Source organism: Moesziomyces antarcticus (genome assembly GCF_000747765.1).
Source record: "Moesziomyces antarcticus DNA, scaffold: scaffold_v10001, strain JCM 10317, whole genome shotgun sequence".
Lineage (NCBI taxonomy): Eukaryota > Fungi > Basidiomycota > Ustilaginomycetes > Ustilaginales > Ustilaginaceae > Moesziomyces > Moesziomyces antarcticus.
In genome coordinates, this window is record NW_014639009.1 from 996,214 (window position 1) to 1,022,912 (window position 26,699).

Sequence of the window (26,699 nt, forward strand, 5' to 3'; positions counted from 1 at the left end):
GACGGCTGACCAAGTGCAGATGCTGGATTGTTTCGGCCTAGCGGAGTTGCACACCGCATCCCCGTGCGAGCCCCAACGAGGCTCTGCATGCCGTTGGTGGAACCTAGCCAACGCACCCTGGCTGCCTCCACTTCCCTGGGGGCTCACCTGGCCTAAGCGGGTCACGTTGCCGCTCAAACCAATCCATCTTTCCCCCCCAGGCGGCGTAAAACACATATAAACCCGCCCAAGTCTCGCTTCTGCCTTCATATTCCCATCCACACATACATTCAACCCTTTCCTTTCACACACCAACCCAAACAATCTATTCAACATGTCTGAGCCCTCGAAGATGAACGGGTAAGTTGCTTTCCTCCACGCCGATCCCCCTTGTCACATCGACCGTGTCAACTAACCCAATCGCACCTTGTCCCAATGTAGCAACTACAACTCGGTCGCTGGTACCGTCAAGGAGACCATCGGCAACGCCACCGGCTCCACCGAGTGGCAGAAGGCCGGCAAGGAGCAGCACGCCAAGGGCGAGGCTGAGATCAAGGCCGCCGAGGCCAAGGGTTACGCCGAGGGTACCAAGGACCAGGTCTCGGGCAAGGTCGACAACGTCGTTGGCTCGATCACCGGCAACAAGTCCAAGGAGATGGAGGGCAAGGCCCGCGAGGAGGCTGGCAAGGCCCAGAAGGAGATCAACTCCTAAACGCTTTGCCATTATGCTCGGTCGTGAGCGGTTCATAGCTCCTTCCATCTTGCAATAATATACCAAGCCATTGAAACACCAACCACTGTTGGCGTCTAACAGTGAGCATCGCGAGCATCATGAGACTGAGACCGGGCAGGATGAAGTGTTTCATCTAACGTCGCGATGGTTTAGATTAGATCGAGGTCCTAGTAAGTGTGTCGTCCGGCAAGGATGACTGCTGTGGCAGCGACGACGAGCGCGCCGACGAGGAACGCTATCGCCGAGACTAGATAGTAGAAGTGGGAGTCAGACGCTGATGTGGATGCAGAGGGGATGTATGGAAAGCATACGTACTTCCGAGTCGGGAGGGTATGAATTTGCCCTGGACGAGGGTGGCTTGGACGGCAAAGTAGCGGTAGCAGCCTAGGCCGAGTGCAATCACGCCGAGCAGGATGAACGAGCCACCGAGCGGCTTGCCGCTGTAATGCCAATCAAGTATATCCGGTCAGCCTCAGGGTGCACCGCACGGACTTCGCTTAAGAGGTATGACTTACAGCTTTGCGATGCTGGCGAGTCTCTGGGAGAGTAGGATGTGTGGCGGCAGCACGGCATCTTGACCCAAGAGTGTAGCCTCAAAGTCGAGGTATCCTGCGCCGTTGTGGGTGTCTGGTGTTCCTACGAGCGATGGAAGCTGGAACAGCTGTGTCACGGCACTGTTGAACCACACCTCCGTCAGCACAATCCAAAAGACAAGGGTGAGAGGGACAGGCGGGACTTACATTCCGATGCTGACCAGGCTGAGGCTGGTGCGGAGCCAGGCGAGAAAGGTGCGTTCCGAGGCGAGATGGTCGCGCGCCACGCTGCCTTCGTTCTGCAGCTCCAGGCTGAAGGCGCCGTGGACGCGACGAAGCGCATCGCGCACCGGACGCACCACCGCCGACATGGTTGTTCGCGATCCGTGGTGGTGTAGAAGCAGGCCTTGGCGGATGCGGACGATGGTCCATGCGCCCAACGCCAAGAGCCTAAAGTGGAGCCCAAGGCGGAAAAAGCACGTCAAAGGGGCTGAAGCTTGTGTGCGACTTTTGGCCGTCCATCTGTGCGAGAATTTCGAGCGCAGTAACCTTTGTTAGACCGCAAGAGTGTTCGGTCCAAATGAAAGCAGAAAATCGAGCCGTCGAGCGACGCGCCTCCACACCGGGTGATCCGTGCGTGGCTCCATAGGGGCAGCGCAGCCCAGCCTTTTTGAGGCGGCGCCTGCGCAAAAGCACCACACACAGCCTCGTCCAGTCGCTGCGTCACCTCAGACTCACCCACCCTCGTCTCCACTCCTTCCACCTCCACCGTACCCACACACACACACAAGGGAAGAGGATACCCCCACGCAATCCCAATCATGCCCGCCCAGGCCACGTTCCCCTACCTGGCCAAGGCGACCATCAAGTACAAGAGCCCGCACAAGCAGGACCTCGCGTTTGCAAAGGGCGACACCATCCGCGTCACCGGCGTCGCGCCCAAGAACGACGACCAGGATGACGATGACGACGATGACGACGACTGGCTGGTCGGCGAGACGCTAGACGGTTCTCGCAGCGGCACCTTCCCGGGCAGCTTTGTCCAACCCACCGACGAGCCAGACACGGCGCAGTCGCACCAGGCCGAAGCTGCCATCGCCGACGCTGTCAACCCGCCCGCTGCACCCGGTGCTCTCGCGGCAGAGATGCCTGAACAGCTGCAGAGCTCCGCGGTCGAGCAAGAGCCTACGCATCAAGCCGAGATCGTCCCACAGGCGGCTCGAGAGGCAGCACAGAAGGGCGAGACCGAACAAGCGGGCTTCGGCGCGCCCCTCCCGCCGCGTCCGCCTTCGCCAGATCAGCAAGACGACGATGTCGAGCCTGCGCCTACCGCACCAGTCACACAGCCCAAAAACGAGTCCAGGTCGGCAGATACGCCCAGCTCAGCAGCTCAGGACTCTGCTCCCACCAATGTAGCTGCTGGCTCGGCTGCCGCTGGTGCCGCAGCTGTGGGCGCTACTGCCGCCGCCGCAGCTTCAAGCTCGCCGACAAAGTCGCCACCCGCCGTCGCCACAAAGCCCGCTGGCATGTCCAGCTCCTTCCGCGATCGTCTCGCTGCCTTCAACAAGCCTGCAGAGTCCGCTCCGCCGCCGCTTCCCAAGGCAAAACCTGGCGGATGGAAGAGGCCCACTCCGGCCTCCACCGAGTCAAAGCCTTTGCTCCCCGGTGCTCCTGTCGCTGCATCTTCCACCACCAAGCCATCAATCAACACCAACCTATCCACGCCATCCGAGCCGCGCCAAGCGTCATCCCCGACAGTCGAGTCTCCCTCGGGCGCAGGCGGAGCCTTCAGCGCCGCCGACGCACAGAGCAGCATCAAGATGAGCCTCAAGGAAAGAATGGCCGCACTCCAGCGCAACGAGGCCACCGCTGCCGAAGCAGCTCCTCAGCTCAAGCCAAAGCCATCCGTCCCTGGAAAGATCGGCGCCGATCGCAGAAACGTCGCACTCCAGGGCATGGGTCTGGCTCCCGGTGCGGTGCCTGCACGCAAGTCCAGCACCGAGGCTGTTCCACAGTCCGAAGACGCTGCTGCACCCGAAGCTGCCTCGGAAGACGCCAGTGCTCCGGCTGCCGCTGCTGCTGAGCCAGAGGCTGATGCTGCGCCTGTAACCGCCGCTGCCACCGAAGGCGATTCTGCAATCGAGGCTTCCGAGGCGCCCGAAAACGAGCCCGAGGCAAAGGAGCTCGCTGAGGAGGAACAGGAGGCCGAGCGACGTGCTGCCATCGCCAAGCGCATGGCCGCTCTCGGTGCACGACGCATGGGCGGCGGTCCCACGCCCTTCGGCGCACCCGCTCCGCCTACCCGCAAGGCATCCGCCGGCGCCGCGTCCGCCGAAGCCACTTCGTCGGAGCCGGGTATCACCATTCCGGCCGAATCATCCGCCGCCGCAGCCAACGCAGACGGCCAAGAAATCGCGCCTGCCAAAGACGTGCAAGGCGCCGAAGCGCCAGCACAGACCAGCCAAGAGGCCAGCGAGGAACCCATGATCCTCGCCGTGCCCAGGCGTACCGCTGCGCCTCGAAAGAAGAAGCCGGCCGCGCAAGTTGCGGCGCCTACAGCTGCGGCCGGAGCCGTGGCTGCGGGAGCAGCAGGAGCAGTTGCTGCCCACGAATCCGAGCCGACAGCTCCTGCTGCTGATGCCGAGCCCAGCCGAGAGATCGATGCGCCCAGCGCAGCCGATTCCGTTACCGAGACCAGCGAGCCTATCGCACAGGAAGCCGCTCAGAACGAAACGACCACAACTGCCGACGAAGAGCCAGCTTCCGAGCCAGCCGTACGTGCAGACGACGCCGAGGTAGCTGCCCCGCTCGCTCAACCTCACGAGGAAGAAGCGGCCGAGCTCGACCCCGAGATCGCCGAGAACCAGAGGCAGCTCGAGGAGTACCTGCGCGGCGAGGGCTTCTACGAGGACACCGTGGCGCCCGCGACCGAGCCGGCATCCCAGAGCTTAGACGAGCCTGTCGCTGACAGCACCACCTATCAACCTGACGATGAGGAGACTGCCGCATCAGCCGCAGACGCACAGCGCCAAGAGATTGTCTCGCCCAAGCCGCCCAGTCGCCCGCCCAGTACTCGCCCGCCCATCCCCAAGACCGCACTCCCGCCTCCGCCTGCGGACGAGCAGGATTCGGCGCTGGCACGCGCGCAGAGCCCTGCCGCCTCACTCGGCGACTCGGGTCCCGCGCGCCGCGCGAGCTTGATCCCGCCCGTGCCCGCCCCCACCCTGCCCACGCCCATCGAGTCTGCCGCTGACGAGGCCGAGAATGTAGAGGCAGAGGAGAGCGCCGCGAGCTCCGGCCCCGTGCTCGCGGCTCCCAGGCCGAGGATGGCTGTGCCCACCGAGGATCCAGAGGATGAAGCTCTGCTTGCTGCGGCCGAGGCGCCGACTTCCACCGAAGAAGCCACGGAGTCTGCCGAGCCTACCGAGCCAGCTGTCGCTGCTGAGCAGGAGGAGGCCGAGCCGCAGGAGCTCACCGAGGAAGAACAGGAGGCGCAGCGTCGTGCCAACCTCGCACGCCGCATGGCCGCGCTCGGTGGCCAGAGGATCGGCGCGTTCCCCGGCATGGCGCCGCCACCCATCATGGGCGCGCCCATGCCCGCCAGGAAGGCCCCCGTCGAGGCTCCTGCTGCGGAAGAGGAGGAGGATGCGACCGTCGAGGCTCAAGGCGATGGGGAGGAGGTAGAGACACCCGTGTCGCCGCTGCGCGGACCCCCAAGGGGCGGCATGGCCATCCCCGGTCTGACGGGGGTGCCCGGTATGAATGCGCAGAGCGCCGAGAGCGACGCGCTGGAAAGAGCGCGCTCGCCGGGAGCAGCTAGCGTGGACGCGCCCGTGCGTCTAGCGAGTCCGCCGCCCGTGCCTACCAGTCCGCCACCCGTGCCCACCAGTCCGCCGCCCAAGCCGATGAGCCCGCCACCGGCGCGCCAGCTCCCGACGCCCGGCGCCGAGGCGGCTCCGCCTGCGCTGCCGCCCGGCCGACCGTCGAGCACGGCGCCCATGCCGAACCTGGACGAGGCGATGCGTGCGGCGAGCCCGGCGAACAGCAGTCTGGGCCGGCGCACGTCGTTCAAGCCGCCCGTGCCGCAGGGCATGGGCACACACTCGCGCGACTCGTCGACGCTCGCCGAGTACGATGCGGTGGTGGGCGAGAGCGCGGCGGCCAGCCCGCCTCCGTTGCCCGCCAGCCCGCCGCCCCTGCCTGTGAGCCCGCCACCGCGCCCGTCATCGCGGGCACCGCCGCTGCCGGGCCAGGCGAGTGTGCCGCCGCGCCGACAGGGCTCGTCTGCATCCTACGCGTCGGTGGGTGCGGGTCAGGATGGCTCTGTGGCCACGCCTGCATCCGAAGTGGCGGCGTCGCCAGCCGTCGCGAGGACCGAGGCGAGCCTGCCGCCCGTACCCGGCAGCGGGGTGGCGGTGGGAGCGCGCCAGTCGAGCCGGGATCTGGATCTGATGCCGAGCAGCCGGTGGTGGCGGCACGGACTGAACCCGCTGCGTCTGCCGCCGAGTGTCGCCGGTCGACCCGATGCGATCCTGTACGCCGACACGTCGAGCAGCAGCGATACGGGCGTCGCCGTGCACCGCGCCGACATCTACATGCTCTTCGAAGACTACTCGACCACGGTCATCTCGCTCTCGTTCCAGGACGACGACCTCGACGAGGCGCACACGAGCCTTACGCAGCGGCACAACTTTGCGCCTGCCAAGCCGGGCGCGGATGAGCTGCGGCAGTGGTCGGCGGGGATCGGAGCTGTGCTTGCGCGCATGGCTACGGATGCTGTCAAGGCTGGGGTGGCGGTGGGTGACGGTAGTGCGCGCGGGATGGTGTATGCGCTGCTGGGGCAGGTGCCGAATGCTCTGCCTCCCGTGGGCAGTGCGCTCGGCGTGCCTGTGCTGACGCAGGTGGGGCCGACAGTCATGGAGACTGCTGCGGACGAGGTGCGACCGGGCGACGTCATCTCGTGCGCCGGCGCCGACTTTAAGGGCAAAAAGGGCCTTACGCCCTACCACACCACGCTGGGCACGGGCGCGAGTCCGACACTGCTCGTGCTCGTCGATGTCGAGCCCAAGAAGAACAAGCTGCGCGCCGTGGTGCAGAGCCAGGGCAAGAAGGGCGCCAGCCCCGACGAGGTCAGTCTGAGGCTGGACGATCTCAAGGCGGGCATTGTCAAGGTGTTCCGCGTGCCGCCCCGGCAGGGCTGGGTTGCGGACTGGTAGTGGCCCCCGCATTGCAGCCTTGCGTGGATTGATGAAATGCATTTCGTTACAGTTGGAGCCCAGGATGATGCTCTCGCCAGACTGCCGGTGTGGTTTTGGTGATTTGAGTGATGTGGGTGATGTGTGGCTTTGTGTAGACTTGAGAATGTGTGGTTTGTGCGCCACTTGTGTCCCAGGGGGGGGCGCTGGTGATGTTCGACACGTCCTTCTCTGTCGCCAGTCAGCTCTTGGGAGTGGATGACTTTTGTCGATTGGATTTGAGGCGCAAGCTTACAGTTGATTTGGGTGCAGTCTCGGGGGTTGCTGGCACGCACGATACGCTACGAACCTCAGCATCTCTCGCCATCTCAGAGACGCGTCGAAGAGAGTCAGCTCCATGTAGCAGAAGTCATGAGTCGAGGGCTTGAGACGCGCTCGGATGAAGCGAGGGAGGTGCGATGGTATCGAAATTTCCACGAGCAATGGTGCTGACGGATGGGGGGCGTCATGATGGTGGTGACAGCCGCGCAAGCGCCAGATTGCAAAGTCCATCTTTGGGCATGCAGTGTCAGCAGTCATGGTCACAAGGCTTCACACACCGTCCACTTGTCGTCCATTGCCAAAAGGTTACTGCCGCTGCAGTCAGGACACTTTCCACACTCCCACGGCTCTTCGCATCGTCGTACTACACTTTCCCACCCTTTACACACATTCTACAGTCCCATCTGTCCAGTCGGAGCACTTGTTCTAACTGGTTCCGTCACTTTAGTCGATTCAACTGGTTCACTCAGTCTAGCCAGTCCAGTCGGCTCAACTGGTTCAGTCACTCCAACCGGTCCTGTCGGTGCAGTAAACGTGTGCTCCTGTTGGCTGAGTCAGTCTTGGACAACTTCCTCACACGATCAACTCGGACCAAGTAAGCGAAGCGGTACAAGTCTTGCCGCCTCGTCCAGCTCGTACAAGGCTTACATTGACACTTTGCGGACTCTGCAGATGCTGGCGACGCTGGCGACGCCTTTCCCGTGACGACTCTGCGCGACAACCTCGTCCGTGCATCACCGCTCGCACCGACCCTCCATCGCGCCAAATAAGTTACACCGCCTCTTCACATCACACACTCCACCCTCACGCTGCTCTCACACATCCCTCACACCCACCTTGCGACTAGACTGACGCGGCACCATTGCACGCACATCCTGAGTTAAAAATACACTGGGGAGCTCACTAGGGATCCGAGACCGGACCCATGCTCGCGCCCACCTGACCCGCACTCGCCGGGTTGCTCGCCGTCCAGGCATTGGCAAAGTCGGTAAAGTCGTACAGCGGCGCGCCGAGGAAGCTCTCGAGGCCAAAGCCGGCGCTTGGCGTGCCCACCGACAGCAGATCCGCCTTTTGCGCATCGTCGCCGAACGCGCCGCCGGCAGCCGGGCCCGTGGTGCTCGGCTGAGTCGCCTGCGCACCCACAGGCTCGGCCTTGCTCGGCGGCGTCGACGACGCCATCGAGCTCGGTGTCGGATATCCGTGCACCGCCGCACCACCCTTGGCAAGATCCATGCCGGCGTTGGCAAAGAATCCGTTCGGACCCAGGAACGGCGTCAATCCGCTGTGCGCCGACTGCGGCGTAACGTGCGCAGCCACTGGTGCACCGACACTGGCCTGGCTCGACGGCGTCGCATTGTTCTGCGCGGGCTGGACCAGCACGGGTGCCGTCTGTCCCGCCGCACCTGTATTGGCAGTGATGCCGTTGGCGCCCTGGGTGATGATCCAGTTCCAGAACGAGTCCATGTCCGTCGACGCATCCGGCCTTGCCGCACCCGTCGCCGCTGAGCCCGCATGAGGGACACCCACGCCAGCATTCGCCGCAAGCACGCTGGCGCCATTGGCTCCCTGCAGATGCTGCTGCTGGCGGTTGATGGCCTCCTTGGTGAGCAGCGGCTCGCCGAAGCTCGACACGCTCGTGTTGTCGGTGCCGTCGCCGACGCTGCTGGTGCTCGCGCGGCCAAAGGCCGAGCCGGACGCCTTGTCGTCCATGCCCGACACGTCCGAGCTCGTCGACGCCGAGCGCTCGTCGTGTCCCGACGAAAGACTGACATCGGTCGAGCTGCCGGGCGAGTTCTGCACCTGCTCAAGGAACGCGGCCAGGTCAAACGACTGGCCATCCGGCGGAGTGATGGGATTGTTGAGCATCAGATCGACACCGTTCGGCGGCACAAGGCGCTGGGCGGCCTCATTACTGCCGTCAAAGTTGAACAGGTTGCTCGGGAATGGCATCGTCGACAGCATCTGCGGGAATGCCACGTCGTCCGTGTTGGCCTGCGCCGACATGGACATCGGGCTCGGACCGGACGTCGGCAGCGTGATGTTGTTCATGCGGAAGAGCGAAGCATCGTCCTTGAGCGCCGTGACGCCGTTCACCTCGAGCGATCGGTCCGCCGCAGCACGGCTGCCGTCGTCGGCCATGGATCGGACCGCAGCCATCGTGGCCTGACGCTTAGAAGCCTCATCGACCGGGGCCGGCGCCGAGCGCGCCTTGGCCGCAGAGCCATCTTCGCGCGCGGCCTGCGCCACTCGCTGCGCCAGACTGAGCAGGTTCTTCCTGCGTCCGCCTCCCGACGAGGCGGCGCCCTCGTCGTCGGCGGCGTCGACATCCATCTGGCGCTTTCGCTTAGGTTTGGCGGCCTCCTGCGTACCGGGTCCGTCCTTGCGTGCGAGGGCAGCGTTGCCCGCCTGCCATCGCTCCGCCTCCTCCTCAAGCAAGGCCTCAATGACGCGAATGCATTTCTTGGCTGCGCAGTCGTTCCCGTCTACCTGCTTGAGCGCGCGGATGGCCTCGGTGATCTCGGAGCGGACAGACTCGCGGTGGTCGGCGGTGGGGCGCGTGTGGAGCAGATGGAGCGCCAGCACGATGGCTGCCGAGAAGCTCTGCATGAGGTTGACCCAGAGGCGGTCGATGACGGTGCAGCGCGAGCGGATCTTCTTCTGCATGTCGAGGATGGAGCGTGCGAGCAGCACGCAGTTGGTGCGCGACTCCTTGCGACTCGACAGGTTGGGGCGGTGGATGCGGAGGAGCTTGCTGAAGACGGCCTGCTGCAGCAGCCAGCGCTGCACCTCGATGCACGTCACGCGGCCGATCTCGGATCCCACCTTAAAGTAGCTGGGTGCGTTTTCGAGGACGCCGCGGTAGAGCACATCGAGGCGTTGTGCCTCGACGCACGTGAGGCGGCGGTCGCCGCCGTTGGTGGCTGCATGTAACTCGCGACGGAAGCGCACGTCGACGTCCTCCTTGACGACCATGCCAAACTCGAGGTTGGAGAGCACGTAAGACATTTCGGTGAACTCCTCGCGCGGCCGGGGGGCGGGGAGCGGCGTAATCATGAGGTCCTCGTCGTTGTAATTGCCGGGGAGGGGCGTGTTGAAATGCTCTGCGCGGATGATGTAGTCCTTGGAGCAGCCGGTGCCTGTTGCGCTCCAGTCGCGGAAGACGAGCGCCCACCAAATGCGCTTTGCGATCTCCCTGCGGATGACCTTGGACGAGGGCTCGTTGGGTTTTGGCTGCTTGTCGAGGTCGCCGAGGCGATGAAGGCCCATTTCCTGCGCATTGGTGATGGCGATGCGGAGGAGGGCGGTGTTGGTGGTTCCCGAGTCGGCCTCGCCGCCGCAGCTGGCGCCCGAGACGGAGGTGAAGAGGTAGAGGAGGAGGATGGCCTGGATGACGCTCATGCTTGTGGAGTTGAGGTAGTTTGCGAGCACGAGGCACGTCTTTGCGGCCGAGTGCCATGCGTAGATGGTCTTGCCGTCGAAGAGGTGGTTGGCGGGCTGCCAGCCGGGCTTGGGCGAGCAGGGGTAGAAGCGCAGGCCGAGAGCGAGCACGGAGAGGAACATGGCGAGCCAGCCCGGGTCGACGTGGTTGACAACGCGCGCGCGCTTCTCGACCGAGTCTAAGGCGTAGAAGGCCTCCATCTCGCGCTTGAGGCACGGCACGTGCACGACGTGGCCGCAGAGATAGCGAACTCTGGACTCGTAGACGTCGATGAGCTGGTAGGCCATCTGCTTGGACGGGAGACTCTCGCAGATGGCGCGGAGCACGGCTTCGCGCTCGGTGCGAGGGCCGACGTCAAAGGTCTTGCCCTGCTCCTTTGCCTTTTGCTGGTCCTGCTGGATGAGGATCTCGGCAGCCGACCAGGCCCACCCCATGCCCCAACCAAAGAGGGTTTCGGGACCGCTCTTGAGTCGAAGCAGACCTTTGTTCTCACACGCCAGCTTGCAGGGGACGGTGATGGGCGAAGGTTCTTTGGACGCGGGCTCGTTGTTCTTGAGACAGGCGTGGTCAGCACCGACTTGGTAGGAGGTGGTGTCGGTGCCCTCGTCGTTGGGTGCACGGCAGGCGCATGGTGGACCGCTGCTCGAGGGCTCGTCGGATTGCGGTGCGCTCGAGAGCGTGGGAAGGAGCATACCGGTGGGGACCTGAGTCTCGGACGCCTGGAGTGGCAGCACGCTGACGGGCGACTGCACGGTGGCTTGTGCTGGAGCCGAGGTGGCACACTCGGTCGACATGAGGCCCACTTCTCTGTCGCGCTGGAGACACTTTTCGAAACGGGCGACAGTGTCGTTGGCCGTGTTGGCGGCTTCGGAGACCTTTTTGTTGCAGCGCTCGAACTTTTGGCTAGTGGCGAGCTCTTCTGCGCCGGCGGCGTTCTTCTGCTTTGGACACCCGCCGGAGGTGCTGTCCCAGCGCATGTCGTTGGGCCCGTCCATGGCGAGGCGCTCGAGGACCATGGCGGCGTCCTCGGTGTCGGAGTCCATCTCTTTCCTCGATACGGGCATGCGGTCTGTCCTGAGGCGGTTGGAGGGCGAGTGGGCGGAATGCGGAGCACGCGGGCTGGAGGGGGCGGTATCGTCGTCGTCGTCGGATTCGCTCTCGTCGGTGTCATGAGGAGCTGCGTTGGGGGAGACCGAGGAGTGATGTGCGGAGGTGGGGATGGATGCGGAGCGGTGGCCGGAGAAGAGGCTGGCGGGGCTGTGAGAGCTGGTGGAAGCGCGCGAGAGATCGAGTTCCGCGGGACCGGAGCCGGAAGCGGATCTGTAGACGTTCCAGTTGGACGATGCTGCGGGCGAAGAGGGAGCGAAGGCGTTTGCGCTGGATAAGGGCATTTGACCGGCGAGGAGCGCCTCGACCTGGGCAAGCCTTGCCTTGATCGCCTCAACTTCTGCCGGGGGCGGACTGCCGGTGGCCTGTGCTGCGTTGACCTGGTCCTTGGCGGTAGAGATGGCGGCGCTGAACTGGGAATAGGCTGCGGATCCGGGCGAGAGCGGGTCGATGGGAGGATGCGAGGCCGAGGGGGCGGGCGGGTGGTTGTGGACGATCTTGGGCTTTTGCTCGATGCGGCATTGGTCCTGTTCGCCTCGCTTGACGCACTGGTTGCACGGCACTACACGATCGCACTTGATCTTTTTCTCCCTGCAGGATACGCACGAGACGGCCTTGCGGTTGCGACGCTTTACGGGGGGTCGTGCGGCGTCGGACTGTGGCTGTGGCTGCTGCTGCTGTTGAATGTGTTGGGAGGGCTGCTGGAGGAAAGGGAGCCCTGCGGAGGCGTCGGCCATGTTGAAGTTGAAGCCGTTCATGGTGAGCGAGCAGGCGATGTGTGGCTGCGAGCGGACGCAGAAGGATGGCGGTAGAATGAAAGAAGGTGGTTGGCAGATGCTCAGATGGGGCCGAGGAGGATCAAGACAGAACTACCGGGCTGAATCAGGCCGACGACGAGAGCATGAAGCTCGAGAGGCATGCGGTCAAGCAGCGTTTGCGAGATGGTGCCGGCCAGATTGGTGGCGAGAAAAGCGCGGCGTGGAGGGCGACGCTGCTGCTGCTGCTGCTGAAACGAACGAGACGAGGTGGACGGAGAGGGTGAAAGAAGAAGAGAAAGTGGATTGGCAACGAGCAGCACAGAGATAGCGAGCGAGAGCTGGTCGCGCGTGTCAGAGAAAGGGAGAGAGGGAGAGAGAGAGACGAGGAACTGAGCCGCAGTTCTTGGATTCAGACAGCTGTGGGATGCGCACATGCCTGCCTTTCATTCACTCATTTGGCCGTGCAGGAGAGCTGTCAAAAACAGCGCCCATCCAAATTTCCAACGCGAGCTGATTTCGAGCGCACGTTGGGGCTGTCGTTCGTGGCCATCCCGCTCCACCAGCCAGGCGCAATGCGAGGCGAGGCGAGGCCAAGTGGCGCTCTTGACTCGGGTCGGAAGTGTGGCCGACCTGGCAACGGCGCATCGCCAAAAAGCAGTCGAGCGAAGCGGATGGAAGCGTTGCGCTGCCTCGCCTGGCCCTGCATCCGAATGCCAGTCCCCATCCCGCCTTGCCCTCGGGCCCCAACTGACTCTGTTCAGGTTCGTCTGCAAGCCATGCTGGGTCCTCACAGTGCTGCTTTACGCCTCATCTCGTCGCCACCGACTGCCAGCGGCTGCGACCTCGCCTTGGCTTCATCACCGCAAGAGCGGCTCTTGAGCACAGCACACAGTAGCGATTCCGCTCGGGGTCCTGAGCTGAGGGTCGAGGAAAAGGCGCAGCGGCCCACCGACAGGCATCCCGAGTTTCCCATGGAAGTGCGAGCCGAAATCGCCATCCCGGGGATAAGCTCGTCCGGAGATTGCGATCTCAATGTATCGGGAAGCACTCAGCCGATGTCGCTGGCCGATGAGGGGCAAGCTCTAACAAAAGAGGTTTGAATTTTGGCTCGCGTTCCTGCGCGGTTTCAAGCAGGGGCGATCCCCCGATTGCATGTAGCCCCTGTGTGGGACAATCGGATGCGGTCTGGCGATCCCCACACGCACTGCAGCGCACGCGCAACCTTTGCCAAAAAGGCACAACACCGACACACACCGACACGCTCAAAGTTACCCTCTCCAGGCGGGCAGCAGCAGATGTCGCGCGTGGAAACTGGGCGACTTCCAAAATGAATCCAACACGCACACACACATCCGCGTCGTCCACCACCACCACCATCATCATCACCGCCACCGCCACCGCCACCACCGCATCCTCACCATGAGCATCTCCGACACCACACCCGTGGGCGGCGTCGTTCCCAGCACCAAGCTCGCCGCCGTCGCCAAATCCACCGCACCCCGGCGCAATCGCATCCGCCGCGGCCAGAAGCTCGACGAAGTGGTGCTGCTTGCCGAGCAGCGCATGCACTCCTCCGACGAGCCTCGATCCACCGCCGCCGTCGTTGCACCAGCAGCTTCTTCTTCCGCCGCTGCGGGTCCTTCGTCGGCAGCAGGAGGCGAGAGCCCGTTCCAGCTGCAAGAGTACCTGGCCATGCTGGTGCGTCGCGACCCGCACGCCGTGGAAGCCATCACCTCTCTCCCTACGGAAGCGGACATCGAAGCGTCCGACAAGGGCAAGTCGAGGGACGACTCGGAGGACGATGGGATGCTGCAGAACGTCGACACGGACATTTGGGTATACGAGCAGCTGCGGCGTCTAGTACTCGACCTGACCACGCCGTGGCTGACGGCGCTGCAGCAGGAGTGCGACCGGGACGCGCGGCCACAGACGTGTGCGGCCATGAATGCGGGCGACTGGATGTACCTCTGCGCATCGCACGGCGAAGAAAAACAGTGCTGTGCCATCGACTACATGGTGCATACGCTCGACGGCGCTACGTCGCTGCTCAACTCGGCGCGCCACTTCCCCTCGCGCACGTACGTGCCCAACACGAGTCTGCGCCACTTTGGCAGCATCGCCCGCCGGCTCAGCCGCATCTTTGTGCACGCATGGTGCTATCACCGCGACACATTCCTCGCGTGCGAGGCCGAAACCTCGCTCTACGAACGCTTCTACAGCCTCGTTCAGACATACGACCTTACCGCTACCGATAATCTTCCGCCCCGTCCCAGCGCTGCAGGTCACGGAGGGGATGAGAGCGAGCTATTTTCGCGGGGTCCCGTGGTGGCCAACGGTACCACGGCAAAGAGGGAGAGGAGTGGAACGGCGGCTCAGCGCACGTTGCCACAGAGCATGCAGGCGGATGCGGTGGGGCTCGTGCCTCCGCCTGCACCCAGTCCGCGCCCCACCGCGATTCTCAGCAGACCAGACCACGACGAGGCAGACGACCATCCGCCCAGCTGGGCTGCTCAGCCCACCGACGCGGACAAACACAGCTTCCTTTCCGCGGACAACGATGATGATGACGAGGATGAAGAGGATGCAGAGGACGAAGAGGAGCATACGCAAAAGCTCGCCGGGGTGAAAGTGGATGACGACGCGACGATTTCCCTGCGCGCGACGGCGGTGCCGGCTGCGCACGTCCAGGACGAGGCGAAGCCAGAGGAGGAGCAAACGACGAGCGAGACGGCATGAGGTGGTAATGGTGCAGATTTGCCGCTCTATTGTGCGTGTTGTGTCGAGTCTAAAAGCAGTCTAAAAAGCAGTCTAAGAGCAGTCTAAAGGGTGCTCTACAATGTGAGGGCGACGAGTAGCGGAAGTGACACCGCGACGGTCACGGCGACGACGTGCCCGCGGTGGCTGGTGGATGCCGCGTTGGTCACCTGGTGCAAGGATGGGGTATTGGCCGCGGTAACACCGTTGCTCTTGGGTGCGCGTGCATCCGTTCCGTTGGCGTACCACCCTTTGAGAAGCAGCGTTTCGACGCCCGGATCGGAGGTGATCATCTTCCAGTCCTGGTGGCCCGTCTTTGCAACGAACCTGACCTCGCTGTTGGGGGGAAGTTCCCCCTCGTTGCCCGTGCTGCCCGGTAGGTAGGGGAGCGTTTGTTGGGTCCAGTACCACATCTTGTCCAGATGTCCGCGACCCTGGCTATTCGGTGCACACGAGTCCAAGCCGGCAGAATCATCCTGCATGCCTACAAGGTAATACACCGTCCTAGCCAGGTAGCGCTGGATGAGTTCGGATGCCGAGAACGATGTCGATGAGATGTACGAGGGAAGCGTCCCGTTGAGGCCGTACTTGTAGTCGGCGTACGTGGATGCACAGGCTGCGCCGATGCGGAGGGGGCGGGTGGGGGTGAGGTAGACGAACGAGTTGGGGCTTGAGATCCAGAACGCCACGCGGTCGTCGTTGGTCGTGTCCGTGCGGAAGGTGGCATACCGATTGGTGAGTTGCGCGCCCAGGCTGAATCCCGCAACGACCACTTTTCGCAGATGGGGGAACCGCGTTCGGTCGAGGAAGAAGTCAACCGCGGCGTCTAGGGCTTCAAAGCTACCCGGTGCACCGACCGGTTCGTAGGCATTTGCACCTTCGCCCCACTCGACCGACTTCCAAATCATCGCACGTGTCGTACTGACCTTCCCCAACGGAATCGGGAACTTTCCCCTGCGCTCCAGCACCCTCCCTTCCATCCCTCTTCGAACAGCCGTGTTGGTTGGGAGCGAAGTATCCTGTGTAGTCGTAGTCGCAACGGGATCCAGCGCTTCATCGTAAGGATAAGCGCCACGGTCGCGCGTGTTGAAGAACATGGGTGCCATCACCACCACCTCGTCTCTCTCCAGATCGCCACCCTCCGCCGCGCGCTGGGCAGCAAGGTCGGCGTAAAGCCACTGGTTCCAGGCATCTCGATTCTCGCCATGGATCTGAATCACCGCGCGTTTTACGCGGCGTGCATCGTAAGCCGCGTCGATATAGTGCACCAGCGTGGCGTTCCCCACTGCGAGTGTTGTATTGTCGATAGAGGCGCCGGGGATGGTGGGTAGTGTACGCCACCCGTGGAGCGGGTTCTGGTCCCCACCCGGATACACGCCCGGATCGGAACTCAACGCTACCACCCACCCCACCAGTACCACCAGTACCACCAGCGCCGTCTTGATAACGATCATTGTACGCAACCCCCCAGAAGATACAGTAGTCGAGTAGCAAGGAATTAGCACCAGGCTATGGAAGGAGGCACGTCCAGCGTCGCCAGTTACGGATGGTGGGTTCATCTCGACATTTCGCAAGTTGCGCACACTCCTCTAAAGGCTGTGTCGAGTGGCGGAGACCCTGGTTTTTTCTCTCGGCACACAGTGTCGGCACGTTGGCCACGCTCGGCAAAAGCTACAACGGCGCGCGTTTTCCCCGGCCAACCCTGGACCCGCCGCGAAACGCCATTCTAGACCAAAGGTCTCACCTCATCGAACCAGCACGTTCCACGGAAAGATCCACCCTCCCACCCACTTCTCTTGCGCCAGAATTCACCGGCGATTCGCCCCGCACCGCACACAAACGCGTCGGCAAAGATCCAAACGCCACAACTCATTCCACACTCGCTACAGGCACTTGACTCAATCGAAAGCATGGATTGAACAACGCAATTGCAAAGCGAGGAGCACTAGTCAGTCTCCTCGCCCTCGTCGTCGTCGTGCTCCACAAAGTAGCCCAGCTTCTTGCGCATGTCCGCGTTGACATCGAGCGCGTCGTCGTCCGCCCACTCGTCCACCTCGTCGCCCAGATCCGTCGCACCACCGGACTCCTCGGCGGCCGACGAATGGCCGCGCCGGTTGAGCCGCGTCTCGTTGCGTCGCAGCGGGTGCGAGCGCGGCAGCACATCGCCGTCCTCCTCCACCACCTGCGCCTCGTCGCCCGATCCAAAGTACTTCCCCCTCTGCCTCCTCCCGCGCTCGTCCTCGCTCGACGATTCGTCGCTACTCTCCTGCCTCCCTCTCTTGCGCTCCCGCTTCCTCCCACCCCTCCCCTTGCTGCTGCCCCCAACCTGCTTGGCGCCCGGGAACAGATTGTTGAGCGCATCGTAGTTGATCTTCTTGCTGAACTGCTTCTGCTTGAGCATCATCTTGGCGCTCTCGGCCGCCGAGCTGGTGTGCATGGCCGTCGACGCATCGCGCGGCGCCTTGGGCTTCTTGCGCTTGTACGGCTCGCGGATCGGCACGCCCATCTTCTGGTCGTGCTCCAGCTTGAGCTGCTTCTTGAGCGTCTGCTCCATCCAGTCCTTGTTGAACTCCATCCACACGCGCTCCTTGATCCGCACCTCCTCGGGCGACAGGATGAACCGATCCAGCTCCTCCTCGTCCAGATCTGCGAGCTCGTCCACCCCCGCCGCAGCTACACTTCGTCGCCGGCCCCCGCTCGTAGACCCCTCGGCTTCCGCTGCTGTTCTTGTTGGTGCTGCTGTTGTTGTGGCGCTGGCATCGGCTCGGTCGCCAAACGTGCCTTGCACATCCATGCCTAATCCGCCCAGCGGCAACAGCTTGCCTGCCTTGCTCATGTCGAGCGTCTCGCGCGAGCCCGACGGTCCGGCCACATTGTCGTCCGGGATGGGTGCGTCTACGCCCTGGATCGCATCCGTCGACGCTCGAGACGATCCAACTGCACCGCCGACCTTGCCGGACTTGGCGCGTTCCTCCCGCTCGCGCTCCTGCATCTCGAGCGCACGGTCGAGCTCCTGCGCTAGGCTCTGCTGCAAGTACTGCTGGATCTCCTGCTCCGTCGCCTCGTCCACCACCTTTTCCAGCTCCGGATCAATGTTCTCCGTACCATTCGATGGCGCGCCTTTGTCAGCACCGTCAGTGGGGCCGTTGGTGGCACCACTCGTGCCGTCTGCCTCCGCCTCGACGTCGGCATCCGCATCGGCATCCGAGCCCTCGGCCGCGTCTGTGTCCTTGACGCCTTCGAGCTGGATACCCTTGTACGATTTGCGCTTGCGTTTGTTGGTGGCTGGCTCGCGCGCGCGCAGGAACGCCGGCGGCGCATGCTCCTCCTCGAGCCACACGTCGCGGAAGTCCTGCACGGTGAGCTGACCGCTCGGCGTCTTTTTGAACTCGTCCAGACGCGCGCGGAGCGTGACGTCGGCGATCTTGACCACCTGGATCACCTCGCTCACCGAGCGGCGGAAGTGGTTCATGCGCGCGGCGAGCATGAGGCACGCGCCGCAGATGCCCGCCGGCCGACGGCCCTCGGTGATCCAGTCCTTCTGGAAGCGCGAGACGAGGCGCGAGGCGTCGTACGCCACCTTTTGCGTCTCGTCGCCAAAGTCGAGCAGCGCGGCGAAGCGTGCAATGTAGATGCTCGGGTCGATGAGCGGCAGGCGCAGGTTGAGCACGCGGATGAGCTTGAGGTACGAGCGCCCGAGGATGAACACGTTGACCTGGATCGCGTCGGCAAAGTCGATGAGCATGTGCGTGGTCTTCTCCATGCGGCACGCCACGTACAGGCAGCTCGCCACCGTGTATTCGGACTTGCGACCCAGCACGTAGTTCTTGGGTTCGTCGCCCGTGGCTGCCGAGGCGCCGCCGTCGAGCGCGAGCGTGAAGAAGCGTAACGCTCGGTCGGCGACGTGCGAGGGGATGCGCAGCGCCGACGCCATGTTGTGGATGCCCGTGCGCGCGTTGGAGATGGTCATCTCGCGCGACTCGCTCACGTAGCCGCCGCGGAAGCCGCCGGGGCCCGAGACGCGCGCACGCGCCTGGTCGGCGGCGATCATGCTACCTTGCACCACCGCACCACCCGCCGAGTTTTCGCCGAACGTGATGTCGCTCACGATCTGCGACTCTTCGAGCACCACACCACATTGCGAACACACCGCCTGGTTGTCGGCGTAGTCGATGGCCGACGAGCCACAATTTGTGCACTTCATCGTGGCGAGCCTGGTTTTGACGAAGAGGATGCCGGAATGTCGTTTGTCGATGTGCACCCGCTAGGTAGCCAGGCGTCGGTTGTTGTGCCTGCCGAGTGGATTGTTGATGGAGGCGAGAAGCAAAGGCAGGCTGCGATGGTAGTTGCGCTTGCCGCGCTCGAGTAAGATGCTGGAAGACAGGTGCTGCCGCGTGTGTGGGCGGGCTATGCACCTATTGTGTGATGGGTGCAAGTGCGAGAAGGGCAAGTGATGTGCTTGAGCCGGTGGGGCCCATGTGCCTTGCGGGAGCGGAGTGAGGATGGGATCGGGAAGCGGTGGGGAGCGGTGGGGTGAATGGATGCGGGACGCAGGGTAAGATGTCGCGGCTAGGCGGGAAGGCCAGGGTGCAGCTCAGCAGCTCAGCAGCCCACTCGCCCCACCCGCCCTGACCGCCCTGCATCTCCTCCACCGCTCTCCAAAAAAAAAAAAAAAACAGCGGCCTGAAAAGTGGGTGTGATTTTGTGATTTCTCCAAATTTCGCCCTTCCGTGTCCCGTCGCCTTCACATCCGACTCTTACTGGCAGCTGCGTGCGTTCCTCGGTCCGCCTTCATTCCGCCTCAGCGCGCGCCTCAGCAACGAAACCCTGCATGCCGCCGCGTAAAGCTGCCCGCCGCCTCGCATAAACACACCCACACCGTCAGTCAAGATAAAGCGCCGATGGATCGACAGAGGGTGAATGGATGAATGGCTGATGCAGGTCGTGAAAGCGAGCGGCGCACGTTCAGCGGATCATCTTCATCTTCATCTCGGCCGTCTCCCAGGTGCGTGTGAGGTTGGCGAGGAAGTAGGTCTCGTCGCGCACAAACTTGTGCAGGTCGTGTTCGACGGCCTTGAAGCGGTGGTGGAACCAGATGAGTTCCTCCCAGATGGTCTTCTTGGCGTGGATGCGCCGGTTGAGGTACTTTTGGATCGACAGCGTGTCCTGCTTGACCTGCGCCGACAGCGTCGCCTGCTCCTGCTCGGTGCTCGCCGCGGGGCCAGGCGCGGTGGCGAGGGTCGTGAGCTTCCTCTGCGTCGCCTCGATGCGCTTCTTGAGCATGTCGATCGGATCCACCATCTGCCGGTCGATGCGTGCCACCAGGTCGCGGAACGACACGATCAGGTCGCGCTGCGCCTTGAGTCCTTCGAGCGTCGACAGCGATACGGCACTCACGCGCGACGCGGTCAGGTCCGAATGCTCCTGCAAGATGCCCGCCGTGGTCGTCATGACCTCTTCGGTGCGCTGCGAATTGTCGCTCCCTGGTCTCCACCGTCTGGCCGACGTCTCGATCACCGAGAGCAGCGAAAAATTGAGCCGGGAAGTGTCGGCCGCCCCTGCATCGTTGCGCTTGACGATCCGCTCGAACAGCGCCACCATCGCCGTCCACCTCTCGAGCAGCTCCGGGATCGCCTTTCGCTGCTGCGTGAGCTTGAGCTCGAGATCCTCTGGGATGCTCATGCGCTCTGCCTCGTCCACGATCTTGACCAGCCCTTCCTCGTCCAGAAACAGCGCCGGCGCCGAGCTCTTCCACTCGGCAATCGAGCGCGGCTCGGTGAAAAACACCTCGACCAGCTTGTCGCTCCGCAGCATCGGATGGCACGTGAGCATGCGCAGATAGCGCTCCAGCCCGCGCCGCCGTCGCTCGATGAACAGATCGTCGGCGCTCAGATGGCGCCCCGCGATCGGCATCGCGATCCGCTTTGGCGGCAGCACGGGCAGGCACCGGAAAGGGTATCGCTTCACCAGGCATTCTGCCAGCCACAGCCAGTCGCTGTACCGGCGCGTCACCGACGACTTGCGCAGACTCGACGTCACCACGTACACGTTGTGCTTGATGATGAACCCCTCCAGCTCGCTGCGCAGCCGCACCTCCACTACGTCCTCGGGCAGCTCCGCCGAGGGATCCTCCGTCGCGTCCGCCGCATTCGTCTCGGCCGTGTCCGACATGTACGAGAATGGCCGCTCCTGTCGTGCAGTTGGATTGCGGCGCGACTGGTCGGCTGTCAGGAAGGCGTTCGGTGCATCCTCGGCGTGGGTGTACAGCTGCTGCGAGCGTCTTGGATCGGCCAGCGTGCTTCTTGTGCGGTCCACGCCAGAAGATCCGTTGGCCGCAAAGCCGCCGCGGAAGGCCGAATCGTAGCTCATGCCAGCGTCGTGCTGGTTCGGCATCCCATCGTAGACGTGGTTGAGTGTGGATCGGTTATCGTTGCCGTTGAGGCTGCTGCCGCCGCTCGGGTTCCATGGATCCGACATCTCGCGCATCGGCCCAGCGGGGCGCGGATCTGATCTGCCGAAGCCGGATGGCGCAGCTGCAGGTGGGAAAGTGTGGCTGTTGCGCGCCCCAGAGGCATGCTCAGCTAGATGCAGCGTAGGCACACCGAGCGTGCCTGCGTTGAGCCTCTGCTGGGCCGCGTGCACATCGAGCTCGTCACCTTGCTGCATCTGGTGCAACAGCCCAAGCGCTAGGTAGAAATCGGTACGAGAGCAGCGCGAGCCTTTACAAGCGATGGTCACGATCTGCTCGGCGCTGCCTGGCCCGAGTCTGGCGGCCGAGCCGAGGAAGCTGTGGAGCGAGCCGAGCGGCACGTCGGCGTCGATTGGGACCGAGAAAGAGTCGCTCGAAGAGCCTGTGACGATGATGTTCCACGCCTGTCGATAGGCATCCGGGACGCTTGGCTCGACTGATCCAGAGTCCATACGAGTCGATCAGCATATAGCCCGGTTCTTATCATCCGCTCTCAGAGATGCACTTACAGCCAAAGGTGCTCGACTCCATCGAGGGAGAGTTGGGGTCCAGATAGGATGATCCTGCTTGGGAACCGCCCCATGTGAACGGGCGATTCTGACGGGACATGGCGGCTCCTTTTGGCGCGTGCTAGCAGGATGGGTTGACGGTCGAGCTCCAACAGTGCTGGGCTTCAAGATACGCCACGCCGAGCTGTGATGGGTGTCTGAGCTTCCTGCTGCGCCGCAGAATGCACGAGCTCGAGCGCACCACTGCTATGGAGCCTTGAAGCAGCTAGCTACGACCACGACAAGCGCTGATAGGAGGATGGATGCTGAGCGATACGGATGCGAGTGGAGAGGAGTGAGGTTCGCCTCGGCTGCGAGCAGGCCCCTGCGCATGTCCATGCCAAGCGACCGGCTGTCCGCAGTGCTGCCCAAAGCCGTTTTTGTGGAGAACGCGTTCGAGATACAGCCTAACATTCGAACCTTTTTTCGACCCAACTAGATTCAGCGGCCTAACAATTCTGATGTTGGCGCTCGCGGCGGAATGAGATGGTGCGGCTTTGTCGATCGGGGCTGATCCGCACATGCCTTGACGAGCGATGCGATGGACGAAGCCCTGATGGCTGTGCACGCCTCTCGGGCCGATGACCGAGGCCGACGTGCAGCGGATCTTGCATGTGTGTGCGGTGGCTCGTGGGAAAAAAAGAAGCGGCGAGTGGTGTCTGGAACTGCATATTGGGGGCTGCTTCAGATGCGCATAGAAGGCTCGCTGTGCTGTAGGATGCGGCCCATTTGCGTTGCTGCATGCGCAGGTGTGCTGCATGGCACATCGGTCGGAAGTGGCCGAAGCGCATGTTCGAAAGTTTCACGGGCGAACGCAAGCCGTCCATCGACACTTGTCACAAAAGTGTCACAGTGTCAGGAAGCAAATCGACAGCTTGGATTGGTGCGGCGATCGCCATTGTTCGGTGTGCAGCCTGGCCCGTCTTTCCTGCAACCTATTATGGCTTGATTCGTAGTCGTGCATCTATGATAGCCTACATGACGCAGAAGAGGCACTACTGCAGCAGGCTAGTTGTTCGATTCACGAGTCGGAAAGATGAGAAGTTGTGCGCATGTCAAGCTCTCACGCATTTGGGCGTACCAGGGGGTGGCGATGCGGTTGATGGGAATCGTGGCTTGCCATCCTGTGCATATTCTTGCTGCGTTGACACGGTTGAAATATTTGTTCCGCACCACAGGGGGTCCAGCTGCATGCAAGGCGGGCCACAGCCAGGCGACAGCCGAGATGCAGCCTTGTGCTGTTCTTGATGGAAGGAGCAACGTGAAACCCCGTCAAGCTGCCACACAAGCTCGCGTTAGCTTCCGATACGAGCCCAGACTGCCGAACAATCGGTAGCCACACTCTCTACTCTAACGAGCATGCAGAGTGAGCAGAGGGGGGCGATCGACAGGGCCTATTCGGAACGGACAGTCTAACGACAGATCCAAGATTTCCACGAGCATTTCGATTGCGGACCGGAGCCGATTGACAGCGGCGGATGGCGTCTAGTGGCAAGCTAAGCATTCAAGCGAGGCGATGTGACAGCCAATCTCGGGCTTAGCGTCAAAAGTGCCACGCCGCCTGTCTCGGCGACCAGCAAAAGCCCTTTTTTCACATCCACACGCTTGGATCGATGGGCGCAAGAAGAAGAAAAAAATGAAAGGGGCCGAGCCGACTCGGCAGAGCTAGGCGAGAAAAGGGGGGCCCAAACAAAGCCTGAACACACGATTGTTACGGACAAAGGGGAGCGTAAATCGGATTCGGGTTGCGGGTCGCCTGCTGTGGCTGCTGTTGCTGCAGGGATCGAAAAGGGGGCAGAAAGGGAAGATTTGGCGAGGGAAATTGCAGGCGTTCTTTGCAAGATGCCGCGGCATTGTTGGAGCCTTGCGGCACGGCAGAGAGACGGGGGGGAGAGCCAGGGGCCAGGAACCAGGGAGGCGGGTGCAGCTGGGAGGATCGACGATGCACGCACGACCGGCAGGCGCACACCGTGGAGCGCGCGCAGGCAAAGTCGAGCTGGCCACGCAAGCGAAGCCGCAAGCTGGCTCGCCAAATGGCACACGCGAGGGCGGACGGGGCCCGGCTGAATGCTCGGCTGCTGTGCACCGAGCCGACCGAGCAGCATCGTCGAACTCTACTCCCCGTCCAAACACTCCGATCCATGGATTACGTCTCGGTCGGGCTGTTGCGGGAATACAGTAAGCTGGGCGTCACGGCAAAGAATGCCGAAATGCGAGTGTCTGCCTCGACAAGGGGGCACCAGCGCAGTTGAGTTGCCGAATGCAAGGGCGAGAGAGAGAGGGAGAGAGAAAGCAGCGATTCGGCGAGGGGAGCACCGAAGAGCCGGATCCGGACGCGCGTTGTTGCTGGCTCTGCAACGATGACGGCATGGATCTGCAGCAGTTGGATGAGCTGGCTTTGAAATTTGCACGGCGGAGTGCGCGCACCGAAGCAGCGCAGGGGCGGGGGCAGAGCGCAAAGCGCGGGCTGTTTGCACCCTGGTTGGAATCCCGTGACATGTGACAGCTGAGAGGCCCTGTGCTGACCGATCGCCCGCGCCGAAGCGAAGCCAAACCCAAACGCGCGAACCAGAATACAGTTTTTTTTTCCGTAAACCGCCAGGAAAAAGAGGGCAAGGCTGCGTCGACCGAGCTCTGGGGACCGCTTTGGATCGCGCCAACATGCATCCTTTGATGCCTTGGGACACTTGGCAGCTGCATGGTGATGAAAAAACGGCCCCCGCGCCTGCCAACTTGCCAACCATTTGGGCGTACTCCTCCCACACAACCACCGCATATGGGGTGGATGACGCAGAACCTCGACAGCGCGTAGGTGCACCACAGATGGCAACAACACTCTTGTGGGTTTGGCATGAGATTCGGCACGAGATTATACCGTGCGTGTTTTCGCTGGGCAAGACACGAGCAAGCCGAGGCAGAGAAGAAAAAGGAGTGGCGCAGCTGTCGTCGGAACGACCTGTCAGGGGCAACGTTTGGGACCTGACTTTTTTTTTTTTCTTTTTTGTTCGCGCGCCTGTGATGCTCGGCGACTCGAGTCGGAGCAGCGTCTTCCATGCGCTGCATCGTCGGCATGCCAATCCGCGGAAGTGCAGCACGGCACTGTCACACGCTTTCCGACGTCTGCTCGGCCTCGTTCGCAATCGCAGTGGGCAAGGTCAAGGTTTTTGGCTCACTGTTTTGGCTCGGCGCACGAAAGGAATGCGTGTAAGGGGGAGAGTCAAAAGCTCAGGCTTTACAGCATCGTGCGGAGGGTTGGGTGGGTCTGGGAGCGAAACGCGATTCGCGTCGCAGCCTCGAAAGAGTTGGGTGAGACAGATGCCTGTTTTCGATTTCGGGCTGGCGGGCTGGATCTGCATGGCCTGGCCCGCACCTGGGCTTTTTTCTGAAACAGGCACAGCAAATTTGCACGGCGCGCGCGCGGCGCTCGTCACGTCAAACTCGAAAATTGAGCTCAGCTGGCGTGTCTGGGATGTTTTTGCCGAGCCCAGAGGCTGCTCGAGTGCGTGTGTGTGCGCGCGCGCGTTCAATGTGCGTTCGGATGCACTGGAAGAGGGCAGAATGCGAGTGCCCGCGCGCTAGAAATGCCCCTCCGGACCGTTCGGCCCAACCGCTTCGATTCTGGGCCGGTGCGCGTGGGCGTCTGCCGGTGCCTCCTCCTCCTCCTCCTCCCTCCTTTGCGCTCCTCTTCATTTCCCTTCTCCCCTGGTCCCTGGTTTTCGAACCTGTTTGTTTTGATAGACTCTCGAAAAGGGGCGACATCGAGTTTGGCAACTGCGCTTGACAAAGGCTCAAGATGCAGTGGAAACAAATGAATGCAAGCCTCGCACCATTGTGTCGGCTCGCGTTGAACGGTACGGCTGATTCGGCGATTCGGCCAACGACGATCGCATGCTACCACCCGCCAACCCAAAACGAGGGAGACCGCATTGAGCTGAGCTGAGCTGGAGCTGGAGCTGTCAGTGCATCATTATTAAATGTAGCCTGGTTGGGCTCGATGTCGGTGTTTCAAAAACTCGGTTTGCCGCCACGTCAGTCAACGCGACGGCGGTCTGGGTGGTTGGATTGTGTTTCGTGTTTCGCATTGTTGTCGTGCGAAGCTGGCTCGGAGACAGGAAGCAAGGATCGAGGCGACGAGCTCGGAGCTGTCATTGGCTCGGCAGCTCATTGGCTCTGTCTGGCGAGCGAGACAGCAAAGGGAAGCAAAGCGCTCGTCCGAGTATGGACAAGGCGAGAGGGATTTTTTTAGCAGCTTGTTTCGGTGGTGACGTGTGGCTCGCGCTGTCAAAAACAAAAAAGCGCATCGCTCATCACCGACTGAGCGCCTCGCGCCACTGCTCACGCCCTTCGGCTCGCACTAGCCGAGCGATGACACTGGCTTAAGAAAAACAGGGCAGAAAGTTGAATTTTGTTTTGTTTTTTTTCTTTTTCTTTTATTTTGCTTTTGAGTCAGCCCGGTTTGACACTGCATTCATGCCGAGCGACGTTGCAGCAGACAGCGCGGGTGGAAGCTCAGCTGCATCGCGCCTGCTGCAAAGCGTGCGCCCACGCCGCGCTTGCGGGCCGGTGCCGAGAAGAGACGCGCCACGTCAGTCTGGCTGCTGCTGCTGCTGCTGCTAATTTGGCTCTGCCCTGGTCCACACACTCTTTCTTGGCTTTTCGCCTTGGCTCTCAGAGCACCGCGTTGCGCAGCATTGGGCGATTCGGATGCTCCGTCACCTTTTTTCCTCTCTTTTTTTTTGTTGACAGCAGCACAAGGTCGCCTCGACGCCGCTCGGTTCGGTGGATGCTCAGCTGTCGTTTCCCTCTCTCCAACTGCCCTGATTCGGATTCTGACGGGCGTTGTCGCCGCCGCCGCCGCCGCCT

General features: G+C 62.6%; 9 protein-coding genes across 9 annotated transcripts; 3 read left to right on the top strand and 6 right to left on the bottom strand.

Annotated features, from left to right (window-relative positions):
• Nucleotides 1-313: 313 nt before the first annotated feature.
• On the top strand, nt 314-691 carry PAN0_001c0362 (mismatched base pair and cruciform DNA recognition protein; the record flags this gene model as incomplete). Its single annotated transcript, XM_014803979.1, has 2 exons — nt 314-339; nt 421-691. The coding sequence occupies 2 exons, from the start codon at nt 314-316 to the stop codon at nt 689-691; spliced, it is 297 nt and encodes a 98-aa protein (XP_014659465.1).
• A 188-nt stretch (nt 692-879) lies between these two features.
• PAN0_001d0363 (uncharacterized protein) lies at nt 880-1,892 on the bottom strand (the record flags this gene model as incomplete). The annotated part of the gene is made up of 6 exons (XM_014803980.1): nt 880-959; nt 1,028-1,152; nt 1,228-1,386; nt 1,453-1,695; nt 1,754-1,794; nt 1,869-1,892. 6 exons carry the CDS (start codon nt 1,890-1,892, stop codon nt 880-882), a joined length of 672 nt encoding a protein of 223 aa, XP_014659466.1.
• Nucleotides 1,893-2,066: 174 nt separating this feature from the next.
• Nucleotides 2,067-6,461, top strand: PAN0_001c0364 (uncharacterized protein; the record flags this gene model as incomplete). Its single annotated transcript, XM_014803981.1, has 1 exon — nt 2,067-6,461. The coding sequence occupies one exon, from the start codon at nt 2,067-2,069 to the stop codon at nt 6,459-6,461; it is 4,395 nt and encodes a 1,464-aa protein (XP_014659467.1).
• A 1,203-nt stretch (nt 6,462-7,664) lies between these two features.
• On the bottom strand, nt 7,665-12,065 carry PAN0_001d0365 (uncharacterized protein; the record flags this gene model as incomplete). The annotated part of the gene is made up of 1 exon (XM_014803982.1): nt 7,665-12,065. The coding sequence occupies one exon, from the start codon at nt 12,063-12,065 to the stop codon at nt 7,665-7,667; it is 4,401 nt and encodes a 1,466-aa protein (XP_014659468.1).
• Nucleotides 12,066-12,145: 80 nt separating this feature from the next.
• PAN0_001d0366 (uncharacterized protein) lies at nt 12,146-12,789 on the bottom strand (the record flags this gene model as incomplete). The annotated part of the gene is made up of 2 exons (XM_014803983.1): nt 12,146-12,403; nt 12,592-12,789. 2 exons carry the CDS (start codon nt 12,787-12,789, stop codon nt 12,146-12,148), a joined length of 456 nt encoding a protein of 151 aa, XP_014659469.1.
• A 52-nt stretch (nt 12,790-12,841) lies between these two features.
• PAN0_001c0367 (uncharacterized protein) lies at nt 12,842-14,801 on the top strand (the record flags this gene model as incomplete). Its single annotated transcript, XM_014803984.1, has 2 exons — nt 12,842-13,159; nt 13,347-14,801. 2 exons carry the CDS (start codon nt 12,842-12,844, stop codon nt 14,799-14,801), a joined length of 1,773 nt encoding a protein of 590 aa, XP_014659470.1.
• A 95-nt stretch (nt 14,802-14,896) lies between these two features.
• On the bottom strand, nt 14,897-16,378 carry PAN0_001d0368 (carbohydrate-binding wsc protein; the record flags this gene model as incomplete). The annotated part of the gene is made up of 1 exon (XM_014803985.1): nt 14,897-16,378. The coding sequence occupies one exon, from the start codon at nt 16,376-16,378 to the stop codon at nt 14,897-14,899; it is 1,482 nt and encodes a 493-aa protein (XP_014659471.1).
• Nucleotides 16,379-16,764: 386 nt separating this feature from the next.
• On the bottom strand, nt 16,765-19,023 carry PAN0_001d0369 (uncharacterized protein; the record flags this gene model as incomplete). Its single annotated transcript, XM_014803986.1, has 1 exon — nt 16,765-19,023. One exon carries the CDS (start codon nt 19,021-19,023, stop codon nt 16,765-16,767), a length of 2,259 nt encoding a protein of 752 aa, XP_014659472.1.
• A 761-nt stretch (nt 19,024-19,784) lies between these two features.
• Nucleotides 19,785-22,627, bottom strand: PAN0_001d0370 (sorting nexin Mvp1; the record flags this gene model as incomplete). The annotated part of the gene is made up of 4 exons (XM_014803987.1): nt 19,785-21,724; nt 21,798-21,918; nt 21,971-22,062; nt 22,291-22,627. The coding sequence occupies 4 exons, from the start codon at nt 22,625-22,627 to the stop codon at nt 19,785-19,787; spliced, it is 2,490 nt and encodes an 829-aa protein (XP_014659473.1).
• Between the last annotated feature and the right edge of the window lie 4,072 nt (nt 22,628-26,699).